Below are 14,280 nucleotides of genomic sequence, written 5' to 3'. Positions count from 1 at the left end.
GCTCTAAATCTACAGCTCTAGCAATCTCATGAAGGCTGGGGACGTCGTGCCTGGAAACATCCCCTGGAACAGGAGGCACAAGAAGGTCACTGAGATAAGGCAGGCTGAGTCTGTGAAGAGCCTCGTATGCTAAAAGGGCAATTTTCAGAATACAATGCACAGTGCTGGAGATGGGCCACGGATGGTGCATCCTGTTAAGATCGTGCTCTGAGACCAAGGCACTTCAGCAACGTGCCTTTCTTTAGTTCTTAAAGCTTCCCTTTGGCTTCATGGTCCGTTATCAGGGTCAGCGCTTTATCTCTCCTGCAGTGCAGCAAGGGAACGCCGGGAACGCTTCTGAAGAACGGAGCACGCAGGCACGTGTGCCAGGGTGGAGACAGGTGCCCCGGAGCCCCCTCCACGCAGCTGCTTGGTTCTTGGTTGTGCTGAATTTCACTCCTGTTTGAATGCTGGCAGTGCAGCAAAGCAGTCAGGAGTGGAGAGAGTTTTAGCTGCGGGCCTGGAGGGCTCAAATGGCCGGCAGGGCTGGAGCCACTGAAACCCTGCTACTATCTTAGCATATTAGCTGGTTTTGAGTCACATTTCCCCATAACCAGTCTCCGGATCCTATTAAATCACAACAGCACATACTGGTGCCCTTCTAGGAAGTGTAAGAGCTTAGTGGGGCTGGAGACCCAGCCATCCTCTCACCCTCAGGCTCCAGCTTTTGCTGTAAGGGGTGAGGGATGCTGGACAAGGCAGAGCAGGTTGCCTGCTCTACAGCTGAAACTGGATGCTAGTGTGGCTGTTAATGGGAGGTAGTGTAGGATAATGGGCAGAGCACTGGCCAGCCTTGGGTTCTGCCCTGCTTTAGCCGTTGGCCTGCTGGGCAAGTCCCCTTCTGTTTCCATGAACTGGATTCTCCAGCTGTAAAACAGCAGCAAGGAGGCCTCCCTTCTTTTTGAAGCACATTGCACTCTACAGCTGAACAAAGCCTGTGGGTGCAGGACTGGACCTGATCTTTGTATGTGTTTTAAGATGCAAGGGGGGACAGAAGTGACCCCCCGAAGGGCCTAAGCTGAGCTACTGTGGGTGCAGCCTGGCAAGGGGCAGTTTGGTGGGATCTGCGCGGAATCCCCTGGGACCTGCCTCTCCTGCTACATCCTAGGCTCTGTGCTGTACCCCTGGGTTCACAAGCAGAGGAATGCTCTCGGGCTGTATGATCAGGTTAGTTTGGAAAGCAAAGGCAAGGAGAGGCTCTGCTAACCACACACCCTGTTCCATCACAGCATTTGCAAGCGATCCCCAAAGCACAAACAATATCAGCATGTGGAAGCAGTTTGCCAGGACACAGGCTGGGTTCTTTTTTTTTTTAATTCACTCTAAGAAGTCTAAAACCTACAACCTACTTCATTGGCTCTGGCCAGCTACCCAGGGACACCTCAACACCGTTACACAGATACAATCGGCTGAAGGGGCTGAGGACAGAGGAATTCAGGTTGGGTTTCCAAGGAGAAGGAAGAAAAGTGCTTGTTTGATGTCTGTAGGAGCAGCATGTCCTATTCTCTAGGAACCAAGAGAGAGGAAACACAAACAGAAAAAAAAGGGTCCATGTCCTTATAGAGAGGATGGAGACATGTGTTTCTCTCTGTGACTTACCCAAAGTAGTTATGGGGTCACTGAAGATAATAGGGACATATAGGTGGGCTCTGGAGTGTGGCCATTTGCTGCCACTCTGTTTTAGGTCTTGCCTGTTGTGGACTTCTGACTGTAATCACAGTGGTCCCAGCTGGTCAGACCCCAGGCTGACTGCCCTGGCTGAAGCCTCTTTCCTATTCAAGGGTTCCTGTGGGGATGTGATCCTCATACTTCCAAAGACAGTACATGACCTTGGGAGGTGCCCCCACTACAGTCATCTTGTTCTCAGAGAAGGCTAAGGCTAGATAAACACCACCTGCCAGTGCTTACATGCAAGAGGCTAATACATGCTCCCTGGCTTTGGCAGCTCTGTGGCTTTGTACAGCAGTTCAGAGGCTGGCTCAGTCTTTCCACACACGCTAGGAAAACCTGGATTTAAATGTGGCCAGTATTGTTTGAGCTCTGGTACAGACAGCCCTGTGTCCTGACCCTTGTACAGGACCCGAGAGGCACTGCTGGTCACATCTCTGCTGGAACGAGCCTTAGGAAGAGAGTCACACACCAAAAAGCAGTGGATTCTTTTCCTGACCGACATCTTAAAATAGCTTTAAAGGCAACAGAAGTTTTGCCACAGCAGGTCTTCTTGGCCTCCGAGTGATGAGGTCTGGAGCACTTTATGGGTAACAACGTATACCGTGTGACTAAGAGCTGTAAAATACAGGATAGCTCGTCACTCAGGCTAGGGCCTAGGCTCATAGGGTTATATGCACAGTGAACTGGGTTCAAATGCTGAGATATCGAGCACGATGCGAAGTACAGCATCTTGTCAGTCTCACCTTGGTGGGGCTGTGCTTGAGTTAAGGGAGAGATTGATGCTAGCTACAGCATTTTTCCCTTTTTGGGAGGCAGAATGAGGCAGACAGATTCTGGGCACCAGGGTAAGCAGAACATTGCAAAATTCACATAGAAAGGGAACACCTCTTGGTCTTTATAACGAAGAAAAGGGAAGAAGCAAGATATTTAGCACCACCGAGAAAGACAGTCATATAGCCTGATGCCATTGAAATCCATGGATGCCTTGCCATTGACAAGCATTCAGCCTGGAGGGTTTGGCTGGAAGAAAGCAGGGCCAAAAGTTGGACAGTCACTCCCATGCCTTGCTTTGCTCAGTCATATGTTACCCTCATCCAGCATTTTGTTGACCCCTTCGCAGATCCTCTGCAGGTGGGTGCGGTAGGGCTCAGAGGGGCCGTACAGCGCTGACAGGAACTCGTAGTCCGCAAAGTGGTTGAAGACGTGGTTGATCCTGGAGTGGGACTTGGCTGTCAGGTGAGTGTTGACAGCCTGGTGGAGCAGGTCACGACACTCATTCAGCACACTGGACATGACCCTCCGGTCAAAGGTGAAGTCTATTTGGTAGAAGCTGACAGCAGTCATGGCCAAGGTATGCACCTTCTTGCGGAAGCGCTCCATCAGCAGCAGCTCCTCAGCATTGAACTGCCCGTTACGGTACAGCACTCCCAGCTTCATGACTATCTTGATCAGGTTCTTGATGATCTTTTGGGCTTCCTTGCGGTTGCGGGTGAACTCCTTGGTGACGCGGTACAGCTCATCTAGGACCTCACTGCTTGTGTCATCGATGAAGACATTTGCCATGGTCTTGGAGGCCATCTTGCTCAGGAGCTTCTTCTGAGCCTGCAGGGCAAGGCTCTTGGTGCTGAAGGTGTCCATCTTCTCTGTAAGGGGCAAAAGGGCACATGCATGAGTCAGTCCTTGTCCTGGAGTGATTATTCTGTCTCTTCCCCATAACAACGCATACATTTCTGGATAGGAAAAGCATTATGGTCTTGTGATTGGAGCAGGGTGGCCTGGGAGTCAGGTCTCCTGGGTTCCACTTCCAATTTGGGGTGTGGGAGTGTAGTTTGGGATCAGAACAGAGGGAGTTTGGGAATCGGGACTCCTTTGTTCTGTTTCCAGCTGTGGAAGGGAGCATGGCTTAGAGAGCAGAGGACTTGGCAGCTGGGGACTCCTGAGTTCCTTCCCTAGTTCTGGGACCAAACTGTCATCTAGTGGTCATGCAATATGGAGAGAGACATTCCTCTGACAAAAACGGCGGGCAGATCACTATCTTGGAAGGGCCTGTTACACATGGATTCCCCTCTTCCCATGTGGGGTCTGTATTGCTACCTGTGTGTTTTCACCCAGGTGCACTAACGTGCCCTTCTCAGCAGCTGGCATATTTCCTCGAGGGCAAGGGAGAAGCTCTGTAAGCCCAGCACAGCTCCACCTCCAGCGGAGCAGCAGCAGTCATGTTTGCCGCTGTAACTCTGTCCAGCTCCAGTGCCCCACCTGCCTCCTTCCCTCCCTTCTGTCAGACTCCTTTGGAGCCTATCTCCTTTTCTTTTTGCAGCTTCTTGTTACGCCCAGAGGGATTAGATTGCACATCTTACTTGATTACCTGGCTGGCTGATAAGCTGAGCTCGCAGGTCCCTGGGCCCCACTGCGCTCGCTGTTCCCCACGTGTGCTTTCAGAGGGCTTGGGTCTCGCGTGGGGGGGGATAGGGAGCAGCTGGATGAAGCTGGCAGCAGGTCGCCTCCGGGTGAGCAGGGCTATCAGCTTCTTTGAAGACTGCAAAAGAGCAAATGCAGAAAGTCAGAAGATATCAATTTACATTTACCCAAAGAACCTTGTCTGCCTATGTCCTTAGACCAACGCGGCTACAACCAACACCCCCATGAGTCAAAGGAGCTATTTCAAGCCCCAGAGACAGGTTATGAGCCCTGCCAAGGTCCCCCTTTACACACCAATCCACTTGGTCTGGTTACTGCTTTAAAGATAAAAGCAAGTGACTGAAGCCGCATGGGCGCCGAGGTCTGTCCTGCCTCGGGCTACTGCTGTGATGTAACCATGTGGTGATATAACTACGAGCCCACGCATGAGGGTGGATGGGGAAGAAACAGGCTGGTTAGTTGTACGTGGCTTGTTTAGCCTCACAGAAGGAAGGCAGAGAGGGGACTGCCTGTTCTATACAAACACATCACGGGACCGAGCGCTGGGAAGGGGAAGGAGGTCATGAAGCCACAGGGTGGTGTTGGCATAGGAAGAAATAAGCATAAACTGCCCAGGAACAGATGGGATAGAAAGGAGGGACATTTCTGAGCATCTGCAGTAGCCTCCCCCAGGAGGAGAAGTAATGGAGAAACCTAGCTAGTTTTGAGCTGGAGTCAGAGGAGCAGATGAGCGGGATTGGAGGACGTGCCTGTCCGCAGCAGCAGGACTGGGCAACCCGGCAGGTCCCTGCCAGTTTCATCTACATACTCATACAGTGCCTGTCCCAACGGGACCTGGGTTTTGGTTGGTACAAGTAATAGTACAAATAAAAAGACGTGTTTCAAGGCACTGGCATAAGGAAGTGACGGGTCCAGGGATGTGGCGTTTTGTGCGACGTGTTCAGTGGCCTTGTTCTCAGCGGGCTCCAGTACTACATGGTGAGGTATCTATGGGGACTCCCACGCAGGATGCTGTAACACAAGTCGAGTCCCAGTGCTGACGTGCTTTACCAGCCCGCTCCTTAGCTTGCTCATCTGTAAAATAGACCTAATGATAATCACTTTCCTTGCATCTACATGCGTAGAAGGGGGAACGGTGAGGCAACACTCACAAAGTGCTTTGAGAACTGGCAATGGAAGAGGCTACGTATGATGGCACAAGATCGCCATCCTCCTTGGCTTTTTAGGAGATCTGGAACCTGAATCCAGCTGGTGGAAGTGATTACGTTGGATCGGCAGGGGTGGACACAGGTAAGGAGAAGAAATGCCCTAGCAGAATCAGGGAGGGTGCAGGAAAATGCCTGCGCAGTGGGCTTCAGCTGCCAGGGAATTTTCTGTTATGACTAAGGGGTAATAACGGAAAGGCTGGCCCACGCTGTAAGCAGGCTATAAATTAAGCAAGCAGTAATGGAGCAGTCAAAAACTGCACCGTGCAAGATGTTCCACGCAGTGTTATTTACAGCCCTTTGGAAACACAAAGGTTTGTAAGTATTTCCTTTTATGTGAAAACATTGATTTTAACAGCATGAGCCCGGAGCTAGCGCTTGCCGGCTTTGCTAATAAAGCAATGAAAATATACAGCCAGCTATTCCGGAGCTGCAGGCATCCTCTGGACTGGACAGGCTCATTTTCTGCCCGACAGACGCACGTGGGAGAAGTCGTTACCGAGGGAAAGCGAGACAGATCTGCTTCATCAGGCGAGCATACCACAGTGCTCGGGTTAGCGATTTAGCACTTGCTTAGCCTCCCCTGCTCAAGGGGGAATTTGCCATGTTATGGCATTGTGCTAGTGTTGTGAGGGGCCCTGGGCACTGACACCGAGTCTCTTTGGGCTGTGGAGCGTGGCTGTACAGCGGCATGTTAAGGCAGATGGAAGTGGGGAACCAGCTTGGGAACAGCTATTTCCGTATGGCAGAAATACCTCTGACACTAAGCCTGTCCCCATTTTACAGGTGGGGAAACTGAGGCCCACAAACCTCAAGGCCTTTCCCCTCCAAGGTGCTTGCTGGGTTGAGAGGAGTCGAATCTTAACATCCCTTTGTCCCGGTTTCTGGAGACAGTGAGCATCCCCAGCACCCACTGATTTCCTCTAGTGAGCATTGGAAAACCAGGACTCTTTAAGGCAGCCATTCCCAAACTAAGTGTCATGACCCCAAGTGAGGTCATGACCTTTAATGAGTGGAGAGGGGAGCCACTGATATTCAGTGATAGCGACTGGGGTTGAACCAGAAACGGGGCCGTGAGCCTGGAAGCAAGGTGGCCACAGGAGAACCCTGGAAGCTGCTACTTCAGGGCATCTCAAATCCAACACTGAGAATACGAGGCCTCCAAGACGCCCAAGAGGCTTGGGGCTGGCTCACCCCATTGTCCCCACAAAGCAGAGATTGCTATGCCAGAAGGGACTGTTCAAGGGAGTCTCATCTGACCCCTGTGGAGAAGCCAAATGCAGGCCCCAGAAGCCAACCTGCGTCTTGTGCTGTTTAGAATCCGTGCCCTTCAAGCCAGGGACCTTGTCCACCCGGCCTGGGTGTTGCTCCCAGGGTGCTGCCCAGGCGGCTTAGCTCCCACGTCCTTGCCCTGGGATTGGCAGTCGCTCCCATCTGTCAGCACCTTGTACATCCCACTGGAGACTGCATCCCAGAGCGGCCACGTATCAGTGCTGCCGCAGGTTCGTCCTTTGCCAAGTGCCTTGGGTCCTGTGTGATGGCAGGTTCTCACCCTCTTGCTTTGCAGCTGAGGTTGCCCAATTGCAGACTCCACCTACACCATCCTTGAAAGACGGGAAATGCCCAGCTAAAGAAACCTCTGCTGCCCTGCCCAAGCCTCTCCGTAAGCAGCCCCAAAGAGCAGACTCCACCCGCCACTCCCTTGTGCTATTAATTTAATAACAGACCTGAGCTGGGTTTTAGACAGGATGCCGGGATCCCTCCCAGATGGAGGAGCTGAGAGCCGGGGCAGCTAAAGCAGCTTGCTCCAGGTCACTCACAGGAGCCCAGGTCCTTTGAAGCGATCTCATTCCCTCTGGATTGGGCTGTGCTGATTCACGTTCAGCTCCGAACCTCACTCCGCGTGGCTCCGTGGTATGTGACTGGGAAGCACTTCCCCCAATGTGAGTCACAAGGGAATTAATTCATCCTTATTTCCTCCAGTCGTTGCCCGCCACCCCCCTTAACCACACGTCCCTCCCCCCATCTCCCACTTCCAGATGGGCCGATGCTACTGATTAACAAGGGGCTGGAAATTGGGCTTCAACGAGGCCTTTTCCTGCATGGACGGCCCCGTTGGCCTGCGTGGCTGCCTCGCTCCATTGTTTGCGGGGGCGCTGCTTTATCAGCGCACGGAAGAGGCAGCTTTGCCCCAGTGCAGTTTCGAGCCCAAAATAAACCGGCAGGTTTCCTTCCTGTCGCTCGGGCTTCCAGCTCCGCTCGAGTTCCTTTAAGAAAAGAAGAGGGGGGAAAGAAAAACCATGCAGAAAAAAACCAGCTTCTTCCATTGTCGGTGCACCTCAGTGCTGTGGCGATGAGAGACGCACAATGGGGCTGGTCTTGGCTTCTGGACGGAGGTCAGGCCAGCTGTTCAGGATACAGGATGGGGGCTTCGAAGCTGAGGTGGGGGCGACTTCCCCGGCTTCATTCATTTTCCAGCAAGCTGAAGTGCCCCTGGATCCGTCCCGAGAGCTAAAACGTCTGAGAGGGAACTGTAAAAGTTCAAGTGACTGTAAGAAAGGGGAGTGTGGGGGTCACTCTGAGGGGACTCTGAGAGTCAATTCCCAGGGGATTGAGGGTCAATTCCCAGCCTGGCTGCAGGCTTCCTGTGACCTCGGGCCAGTCGGTCTGTGTTTGCCCTGGTTCATGCTCAGTGAGGAAATAGCACTTCCCTGACTCACAGCAGTGTTGCAAGCTGCGGTGGAGGAGCCCAGGGAAGCACCATGAAGTTGGCTTTTCCCAGAGAAGGTGGGGGCACGTCTGAACCCCAGCCAGGTTCTGGATCCTGCATACCTCTATCCACAGAGCACTGTAGGGAGCTGCCTACCTTGCCGTGCTGTGCGGCGTGAGCTGTTAGTCTCAGTTCAGGAAGGCTGGTCCAGGGGCTGGCTTCGACTGCAATGCACTAGGTTTCACTGATGCAACTTGAAGGATGGTGGGGCAGCACAGGATGAGGGGACAGGTCAGAGGTGGAGGAGGGCTGGGAGGGAATGGTGAGGTAGGATTCCCTGGCAGAGCAACGGGAGCAGAGAAGTGACGGCAGAGGTATGGAGGACGTGGTGTCCTGCCAAGGCCTGGAGGGGAGATGGCAGATCTGCACTGGCTTGTGGCGGGGGGGGAAGGGGTAGCCTGGGGCAGCAAACTTCCTGGATTACCTCCACCCCATGGGTGGTTCCTTCCTCCCTGCCCCAGCTGGCAGCGGGGCTGTTTGCACTGTAGGGTTTGTGACAGAGAGAACGACCCCCGCCCCCCCGCTGCAGCCATCTCTGCCCCAGAAGCGACGGGGCACCTGCGCAACAGAACGCCAAGTTTCAACAGCGACATCGTCCGAACCAGCTGTCATTGGCTGATCGTACACCGAGAATGTGACACGGGGACATGTCCCCGGCAGGGCTGCACCCAGGTGGGGGCTTTAAACCTTTCCTGGGGGTGACGCAGGCAGGTGGGGCTCAGCAAAACCGAAGCATTTCGGGTCATCAGCAAACACTGCGTGGGAACCTTTGTGCGTGGACTGACGCTTTCCCAGGTGCCTTCAGCTCTTTTCCTCGTCCCTGCTAATGAGATGACATCTCTGGGCAGACACAAGTCTATCAGGGATGCGGCCTGACTCCCCCACACGACAACAAGTGTAAATCAGGAGCAATGCCACCAAAGCCTAGGCAGCTGCTGGCATGAAATGAGAGAAGTACCAAGCCCGGGAGTTCAGCTTCACCCGATGACAGAGACGGGCAGAATTTGAAACCCGGTCACCCCATGACAGTCTGCCGAGCCGGTGACGTGACAGATAAGGCCAGCCTGACATGTGAGTGGTCACTGGCAGCCCGTCTGCGCCAGCCGACCTGACTCCAGTGATGCCTGCTCCAAGGGGCCTTTGCTGGCGGCTGTGATCGGCACTGGGGCTGGGGGTCCCAGCTCACACCTCCCTCCTTGCCAGGCGCTTCTTTTTACCTCCTGGAAGGTGATTTCCTCCCTTCCCCACCTGTGCACTTCCACCGGTGATTATCTTGGTCTCAATTACCAGAGCAACTGTCAGCCTCTCCTCCTTCCCACCGCTGCACGCACACCCATGGCTCCCTTGATGGCAGGATGAATATTTCATACAGCAACACAAAGGCGCTTGAATTATTTATGGGTCGGCATGGAGGGAGCAGGCGACGTGCAGAACAAGGAGCTCCCGCGAAGCCCAAGAGCCAAGAGCAGGGAGGTGCCTTCTCCATCCCCCACCGCGCTGGGTATGGTGGCAGGAGTGTTCCTGCCCTCACCCCACTCCCCGCTCCTTGCTGCCTGAACATGTAACCTGCCATAAAAAGTTTCCTTTGGTGCAAAAGTTCTCAGCTCCAAGGGCACGCAAAAATCAGTGGCTGCAGCAGCCGCCATTGGAGCTGTGGGTGAAAGCTTAGTGGGATCAGATGCACTTTGAGCTTTTGGGGAACTGGTAGGTTTTCCCTGCTGTGGCTGAGACCTCCCCCCCAACTCATTCCCTGAGCCAAAGTCAGCTGCACAAGGGTGCTTAGTCTCCAAGACAGACCGGTAGCAGTGTGCGGGCTCCCTGCACCATCCCACATCATGCTCCTGTCAACCCAAGGCAAAGAGGAAACGGACTCAGGATCAGTGCTTCATGTTTCATGCACCCTCTGGGCCTCTGAGTGAGTGGAAGAGAAGACTCCCTGCATACGAGGCCTTTGACAGGAGTGTGGAAATGGCAGAGGGCTCTGCCCCAGCTTGCCAGGTACAGCAGGGGCGTGCCTGGAGAGTCGTGCCCTGGGGTTCTCTTCTGCTTCTCAGGACACACACATTCATGTGGCTCCAAGGCCTATGCTCTGGTCCAAATCTGCACTCAACCCCCTGCTGAGGGATGCGGAGGCAGGGACCCAGCCTGGGTCAAGGCAGGAATCCGAGACATTAAACAGCTGCCCTTGGAGCTGCCTGGCTCCACCTCCTAGTATCACCTTCCACCCCCGGCTCACTATCCAATGATCATTAATGAATCATGCCTCCCAGCCACAGCAGGGCAGGATCTGGGCACTATCTGCATGGCCTTGCAACGAAGGGGCAGAACCATGAGCCCCTGCCGCCACTCACTCCCTTGCTGCCCGCTTTACGATGCCCTTTTGCAGCACTCTTAGTGCCTGCTGCAATCTCTCACCCTCTTCCTGCCCCCTGCCTCTGGGCCTGACTTTTGCTGGCGTGTGGGGTGAGGAGAATAATTAAAGAGGCCTTTCATCCGTCTCCACCAGCTGCTTTTCCCCGTTGCCATAGGTGCAAACAGTGCTGCCAGCTACACCTTCTCAGCAGCCCCACCTTGCACATCTACCGACGGTTCCAGAAACAAGTCTGAGCAGGAGCCCTCCCCGAGCAGCCAACGGATCCACTGATCAGTAGCTGAGCAACCTTGCTGGGGGCACCAGGCCTGTGTGTACAGAGCGGGCGAGTCCAACGCTGCTGGGCAAACACCTCGCAGAACAGAGCCCTCCTCCCGGTAGGGAGCAGGAAGCCGAAGGGACAGCCCATCCCACCCACAAAGTTATGGCCCGGCTTACTGGTAACACAGCAGATGGCTCTGACTCATTGTCCTTGTTTCTGTCTGTATGAGACGAGAAGCTGCAATCGTGAACCAGGATCGCCATGTGCTCGGTGCTGTACAAACACAGAGCAGTGCCCCTGAATTTCTGTCTAAGGGCTGTGCCACCAGTGGGACTGAGGGGAAGAGGACTCATGGCACCTCTGTCTACAGATGTGCATTGCCAGCTGGGGCAAGTGTGGGCTGAGAATCACCCTATTGTGAGGCATATGAGAAGCTGGTGAGGTCTCAGCCTATTACCTAAGAGCCAGGTCCTCTGCTTGGACACTAAGCCAGGGAGAAACTGGCCAGGCTTTCTGTTTGCCCCTATGTCTACAGTGTCCCTGCCATCCCCTGTGCAGGCACCAGCTAACCGAGGTGCGTGCATGCCCAGATGCTTTCTGAAGCAGACGCAGAGGCTGGGTAGGGCACAGACAGCATCGAGGACTCGGTTCTTTTAATGCCCACCCAGCTGCAGAGGTGCTGGCTTCCCTCCTGGTCCCTGCCACTAGCACGCCGCAGGGACATTCTTAGTGCTGAGTCCATTTCTGGATTCAGCAGCACGGGGGAAGTTAACTCAGTTCCAGTCGCTGCGAGTTGGACGCCTGGCTGGTGGGGACAGGACCGCGAACGCACCGACTCACCTCCCCCAACCCACCGCAGGGCGGTTCTCAGCAGCACGGGCCCCTCACCACGCCCAGCCGTGGAACTGATTAGGAGCGGCAGGAAGCCGAGACAGCCGGCGGAAGCCACAATCTGCCTGCGAGAGCTGATGAAGCTTCTTCTTCAAAACCAGTTCGCAGTTACCGATAAGCTTGCTCCGGGGTCACAGCTGAAAGGTGGGGATGGAGTTGAGCCAAAAGGCTGTGGACTCAGGCCGGGGCTGTGACAAGACAAGCCACCCCAGTGACGGACTTGATTCTGCAGGGCCGGGCTTGGGATACGAAATCCATCCGGGCCTGATCCTCAAGTTATTCTGTGCATCTGCTTGGCATAGAGATGGGTGCATTTTAAGCCATCCAGGGACTGCTTTGGAACATGCAGAGCTCTGCCCAGCTCCTGGGGTGAGGGAGAGGAGGCTTGGAGCTGCTGTCATTCCTGTTCTCCTTCCTACCTCCCGGTGTGGAGCAGAGAACAGCTGCAGCACAGGGCACTGGGCCATGCCCCCAGTACTCCCCTCTGCCCCTACAGAGTCCCTCCATCGGCTCCACTCCAGCCAGGGAAGCCCCCTGCATGGGGGCAGGCAAAACAGTCTTCACTCCAACCGTAAGGTCCCTTCCTACTGGCAGCCAGGCCCCAAGTACCTGCTGCCACTGCAGCAGGGGCCTCTGGCCTTGGACATGCTCCAGTGCAGGAGGCAGGAGCCTGGGCTGGGAAGCTGCCTGCTGTGCTCCAGGACGGAGGGGGATGGGGAGCAGCCCTGAGCATCCGTTTCCTCTCTTTTTTACAGAGCTGAGATCAGAGGGGTTTTCCTCTCTTAGGAACCTCCTTCATGCCTGGCTCAGGAGAGGCACTGGGAAGGAGGAGTTCTTTCTCTCCCCGCTTCCCCATCCAGGACTGGGACCTCAGCTGACTGGCACATCACCCGCTTCCTGCTGGAGGGGCTGGAGTCTTTGAAAGGATCATTGTGAGGACTCGGCCATGCTAGAAGCCAAGGAGGATCCCAGGGGCGCTGGGGGGAGGAAGGAGAGAGGCGCTGCTGTTACAGTCACCCCCAGTTGTGTCCAGTTGCAGGGCTGGGTCCCCAGGGACCCCTTGCAATGGGACTCTGGGTCTGAATTTGCAGCATGGTCCCAGACCGGTGCATCCTGCTTTGGGCCAGGGTTAGGGAAAGGCAATTGTACGGGGCACCAAGCTGCGCGCTGCCCAGTGCCTGGCGTGTCTTGTGGCTGTCCTCAGCAGGGATGTGGTGCATACAGAACTGCTGCACGGACCCCCAGAAGATACCCACATCCTGGTCCTGCTGCTGGGACCGCCCAGGGCCACTGGGTGCCATGGATGTGTGGCGCTGCTGTCCCCAAGTTGCGAGTGACCTCCTGAGCCACGGTCCCATGCTGGGGCCTGCAGGCCAGGGGTGCCTCTCAGTGCTAACCAGTGAGACAGTGCTAATCACCCCTGTCTTCAGCGCTGCCTTTGCCAGACCCTGTGGAGCAGGGAGCCCCAGGAGCATGTCCACGTTCTCCTCCCTAGGCCGTGGCAGCTGTATCGGGCTGCGGTAACCACTTCTTCCTGCACTTCTTACTCCTTTCGCCGTTTCCCATCTCTCCTCCCCATTCATTTTGGCGTCTCCCATTGCTGGACACAACATTGCACGCGCACTTCCAGACGGCGACTCTTCCGCGTACAGTGCCGCGTGCGCTGGGGCCCCGATCCCTGCGCAGGGCCTCTGGGAGATCTCATATTGCATGGCAACAACATCCCTTACAGGCTGCTGCTCTTGTAACAGTTATCGATTTGCTTCCGTGCCAGTACAGGGTTTTGCGGCTCTGTGACTCGAGGGACCCGAGTTGCGGACCCGCTGGGGCCAGTCACCGCTTCTTGGATGGGAGTCATCCCACAGCCCTTCTGTCGCAGCAGGCCAGCATTGCCCCGACCAGCTCTGGAGGGAGATGTACAAACCCCAGAGCAGACAGACGGGGGACGAACTGGGCCTGTTCTGAAGCATGAGACCAAATGGCTCTTCCCAAGCTTTTACGAGCGGGAACTGTTGCCCTGATTATCCTCGTCACCCAAACGAGCAGCCAGTCTCGCTGGACAGCTTGCAGAGCTCTTGGCCTCAACGACTTCCTGTGGCAGGGAGTCGCACAAACTCATTAGGTGTGGTGCGAACAAGGGTTTCCTCTTCTCGGTTGTGATTTTACCACCTTTCGCTCAGCGCCGCCTTGTTTTTGCATGAGGCCACGAGGAAAACAGACTCCGGAGCCAGCTCTCCTGGACGGGCGGAGGCTTTACGTACCCGGAGCGCGCCCCCGCTGCCCAAGGGAACGAACGGCAGGAGCCCCCGGGGCGCCCTGAGCTGATGCGGAACCGGGGCACGGGGAAGGCGGGCCAAGGCGCCCTCTTGCACCGCGGAGGGGCTTGCTGCCCTCCGAGTCTCACGCCCTTCGGGAGCTGCTCTTTGGGGGTGGACATACCAGCACCTGGTCCAGCGGGAGCCCCGGTGGCATATGGGCGACACGGCGCAGCCCAGGGGGAAGGCAGCGGAGCTCTGCCCTGCCGGCGGCTGCAAATCCTAGAGCTGGAGGGGAGCCGCTGTCCAAACCAGCCGGGGGGAGACGCCGCCCCTGGAGGCGCTCCGCGGGCCCCGACGGGACGGACCTCCCGCCCCCGTGTCACACGTGCCCGGAG

At 55.7% G+C, this 14,280-nt stretch overlaps 1 protein-coding gene and 1 long non-coding RNA gene across 2 annotated transcripts in view; both read right to left on the bottom strand.

The window, feature by feature from the left end:
* Nucleotides 1–1,350: 1,350 nt before the first annotated feature.
* Nucleotides 1,351–7,247, bottom strand: TNFAIP8L1 (TNF alpha induced protein 8 like 1). The gene is made up of 3 exons (XM_019550522.1): nt 7,061–7,247; nt 4,076–4,246; nt 1,351–3,353 (listed from the first exon to the last, which is right to left on the bottom strand). Exon 3 carries the CDS (start codon nt 3,346–3,348, stop codon nt 2,788–2,790), a length of 561 nt encoding a protein of 186 aa, XP_019406067.1. The 5' UTR covers nt 3,349–3,353; nt 4,076–4,246; nt 7,061–7,247; the 3' UTR covers nt 1,351–2,787.
* The window catches only part of LOC109320444, a 14,830-nt gene continuing 1,900 nt past the window's right edge, over nt 1,351–14,280 (bottom strand). Inside the window, exons 2-3 of the long non-coding RNA XR_002103790.1 lie at nt 10,451–10,461; nt 1,351–2,463 (exon numbers count right to left, since the gene is read on the bottom strand). This is a non-coding gene — a long non-coding RNA (uncharacterized LOC109320444). The remainder of the gene's footprint in view (nt 2,464–10,450; nt 10,462–14,280) is intronic.

This window comes from Crocodylus porosus, unplaced genomic scaffold, assembly GCF_001723895.1.
Source record: "Crocodylus porosus isolate Cpor-Errol unplaced genomic scaffold, CroPor_comp1, whole genome shotgun sequence".
NCBI lineage: Eukaryota > Metazoa > Chordata > Crocodylia > Crocodylidae > Crocodylus > Crocodylus porosus.
This window is presented reverse-complemented; position numbering and strand designations above follow the sequence as displayed.